The sequence below is a fragment of the Neomonachus schauinslandi genome, chromosome 1 (assembly GCF_002201575.2).
Source record: "Neomonachus schauinslandi chromosome 1, ASM220157v2, whole genome shotgun sequence".
Lineage (NCBI taxonomy): Eukaryota > Metazoa > Chordata > Mammalia > Carnivora > Phocidae > Neomonachus > Neomonachus schauinslandi.
In genome coordinates, this window is record NC_058403.1 from 92,876,715 (window position 1) to 92,879,258 (window position 2,544).

The following is a 2,544-nucleotide window of genomic DNA, read 5'->3' on the forward strand; positions in this document are numbered from 1 at the left end:
AAAGAAAGAAAGAAAGAAAGAAAGAAAGAAAGAAAGAAAGAAAGAAAGAAAGAAAGAAAGAAAGAAAAGAAAGAGAAAGTGATTTTATGCTATAGTCAGATTCCTACAAATACCATGCCCAGCTTTTAATAAAAAATCATAGCAGCAACTTATGAAGCCTCTACTACCAAAGGAGGTTTACATTTCTTATCGCATTTAATCCAGCAAAACAACTCTGAAAGAGAGGTGGTTGGTTTGATTTTAATTTTTAAAGGAAGACAACTGGGATTCACAGAGATTAGGAAATTGTCCTAAATTATCCAGATGATGAGCACTGGATCCCAGAGTCTGACCCAGGTCTACCCAAGGCTGCCATTAAGTGAAGGTGAGTGCAGATCTGGGTTCCCAGGACTTCTGTCATTCTGGAAGTTCAAAACGGAGTAGAAGGGGTTGCCTGTCTGGCTCAGTCAATAGAGTGAGTGACAACTGATCTCGGGGTCGTGAGTTCAAGCCCCACGTTGGGTGTAGAGATAAATTAAATAAAAAACCTTTTTTTTTTTTTAATTTTTAAAAAATGGAGAAGAGGAGAGTGCTTGGCAGGACTGACATGCATTGTGTGCACCAGCTGTGCTTCCGTGGCAACGCCTGGTGCAGAAGATGCAAAGAGAGTAGGACGCCATCTCTATCTTGGAGGAATTTAAAATGTGGTAGAAAAACTTCACTCACAATGAGCAAAAAAGTCAAAATGCGCCCTGATGGTGATAAGCGTCAAATACCAGGGCAGCAAGGAGGAAGGGGGATTGATTCCAACTACACATGCGGGAAAGCTTAAAGGGGAGAGCAGAGTTTCCAGGGGAGCTAAAGGATCTCCCAGGAGATGGCACAAAGCCAAAGGCTCCCAGACTGGCCTTGGGGCCCACTTACTCCGCTGATGAAAGAAACCAGGACAGGCTTTTAAATGGGTAACTCAGGGCACCTGGGTGGCTCAGTGGGCCGGGGTCATGATCTCAAGGTCCTGGGATCAAGCCCCTGGACAGGCCCCCTGCTCAGTGGGGAGTCTGCTTCTCCCTCTGCCCCTCCCCCCGCTCGTGCTCTCTCCCTCTCCCTGTATCTCTCTCAAAATAAATAAATAAAATCTTTATAAATAAATAACTAAATTTGCACCATCCTCAAAGGCTAGCGGGACAGAAGGCAATCGTGTCTAGGCTAAACCCGCTAGCAGGACAGAGAGAAAGAGCAAAACCCGAAGGGGAGCCTGCGATCTAGCCAATCACCCAACTGGCTCGAGGTTTTCATCTGAATTGAAACTGTTGCCCAGAATTGTTCAATAGGGAAGCAAGTGAAGATGGGCCCTCCCCTCCCCCCCACCTGGCGTCGGAGGAGGTGGAGGCTAGACAATTCTCTCCTCTCCCCTCTCAGAGACACAGCTGGAGCGGAGCGGGCAACCCACGGTGGCTCGCCTTCCCGCAGTGTGAGCGCGCCCTCCGGGGGGCGACACCACCTCCCTATCGGACCCGAGAGGTGTAGAGGCAGGGAGTGGGCGGACGGACGCCCCCACTGCAGGGGCAAGGGGTGGGGAAAGTAAGACAGCTCCCCCCCACCCCCCTTCCAGCCTACGAGAACGGACCTGGCGGAGCTGGGAGGGCCCTGACTTGGCCAGGACTAACCTTTACAACAAGGTGGGACTGAAGGTGTCAAAGATGTGCCCTAAGGTCTTCAGTGTTTCTGTGACCGCCATCTAATGCGCCCATCCCCAGTCTGCCCCGAGGGTCAGGGTTAGGAGCAGCCACTCAGAGGTGGGGTCCTTACCGGGCAGGATGAGGATGTCCACCAGGGGCTTGCAGTGGTACAGCCCCGTGGCCATGACGCAGTCAGCCCACAGACCCTTGGAGCCCAGTTCGTCCAGCTTGCGGCAGGTGGGGATGGTGTAGCCGCAGGTCACCACCCAGTCATTGGTGGACGTGGTGACGATGATGCCGATCCAACCCACGAAGCTCGTGACGAAGCCCACTACCTGCAGGCACGTGGCTACCATGGTGGCCGCCACCTCGGCGTCCCCGGGCCTCGCCCCTCACTTGCTGTGCCCGCGCCCGGGACCGGACGGCGCCTGCCCCGGTCCTCTCTTGCGCACGCTCGCGAGCCGCTGACCGGCGACGGCCGGACGTGGGACGCTGGAGGCGGCGGCAGGCCAGGAAAGGCTGCGAGCCCAGCTCCGACGGCACGACAGGCGCACGGCGGGGACAGCGGCGCGGCTGAGCAGTGCGCCCCCGCCCCCCTCTTTAAACCCCGTAGACCCGGCCGGCGAGCGCCAATCGGCGACGGCCCGGGCGAGCCGGCCAATCGCGGGGCGGGGCCCGGGATGGGGTGTGGGGGGAGCGGGGTTAGGGAGGGGGGCGCTCAGGCCCGCGTCGCGAGGTCCAGGTTGGAGAGTAAAATAATTCGTTCCAGGTCCAAGAAATGAAGAGCGTCAGGCGCGAGTTCTGTTTTGCTGCAAATTCTTTCTCTTCTTGCTGCCCGTCTCACATCTCTGCCTCTGGGTCTCCTCTTTGCTCCATCCCTCCTCCT

At 55.5% G+C, this 2,544-nt stretch overlaps 1 protein-coding gene across 1 annotated transcript in view; it reads right to left on the reverse strand.

The window, feature by feature from the left end:
* The window catches only part of CLDN11 (claudin 11), a 14,318-nt gene extending 12,304 nt beyond the window's left edge, over positions 1-2,014 (reverse strand). Inside the window, exon 1 of the mRNA XM_021702651.1 lies at positions 1,789-2,014. Within this exon, the coding sequence (XP_021558326.1) occupies positions 1,789-2,014 (226 nt within the window). The remainder of the gene's footprint in view (positions 1-1,788) is intronic.
* Positions 2,015-2,544: the final 530 nt, after the last annotated feature.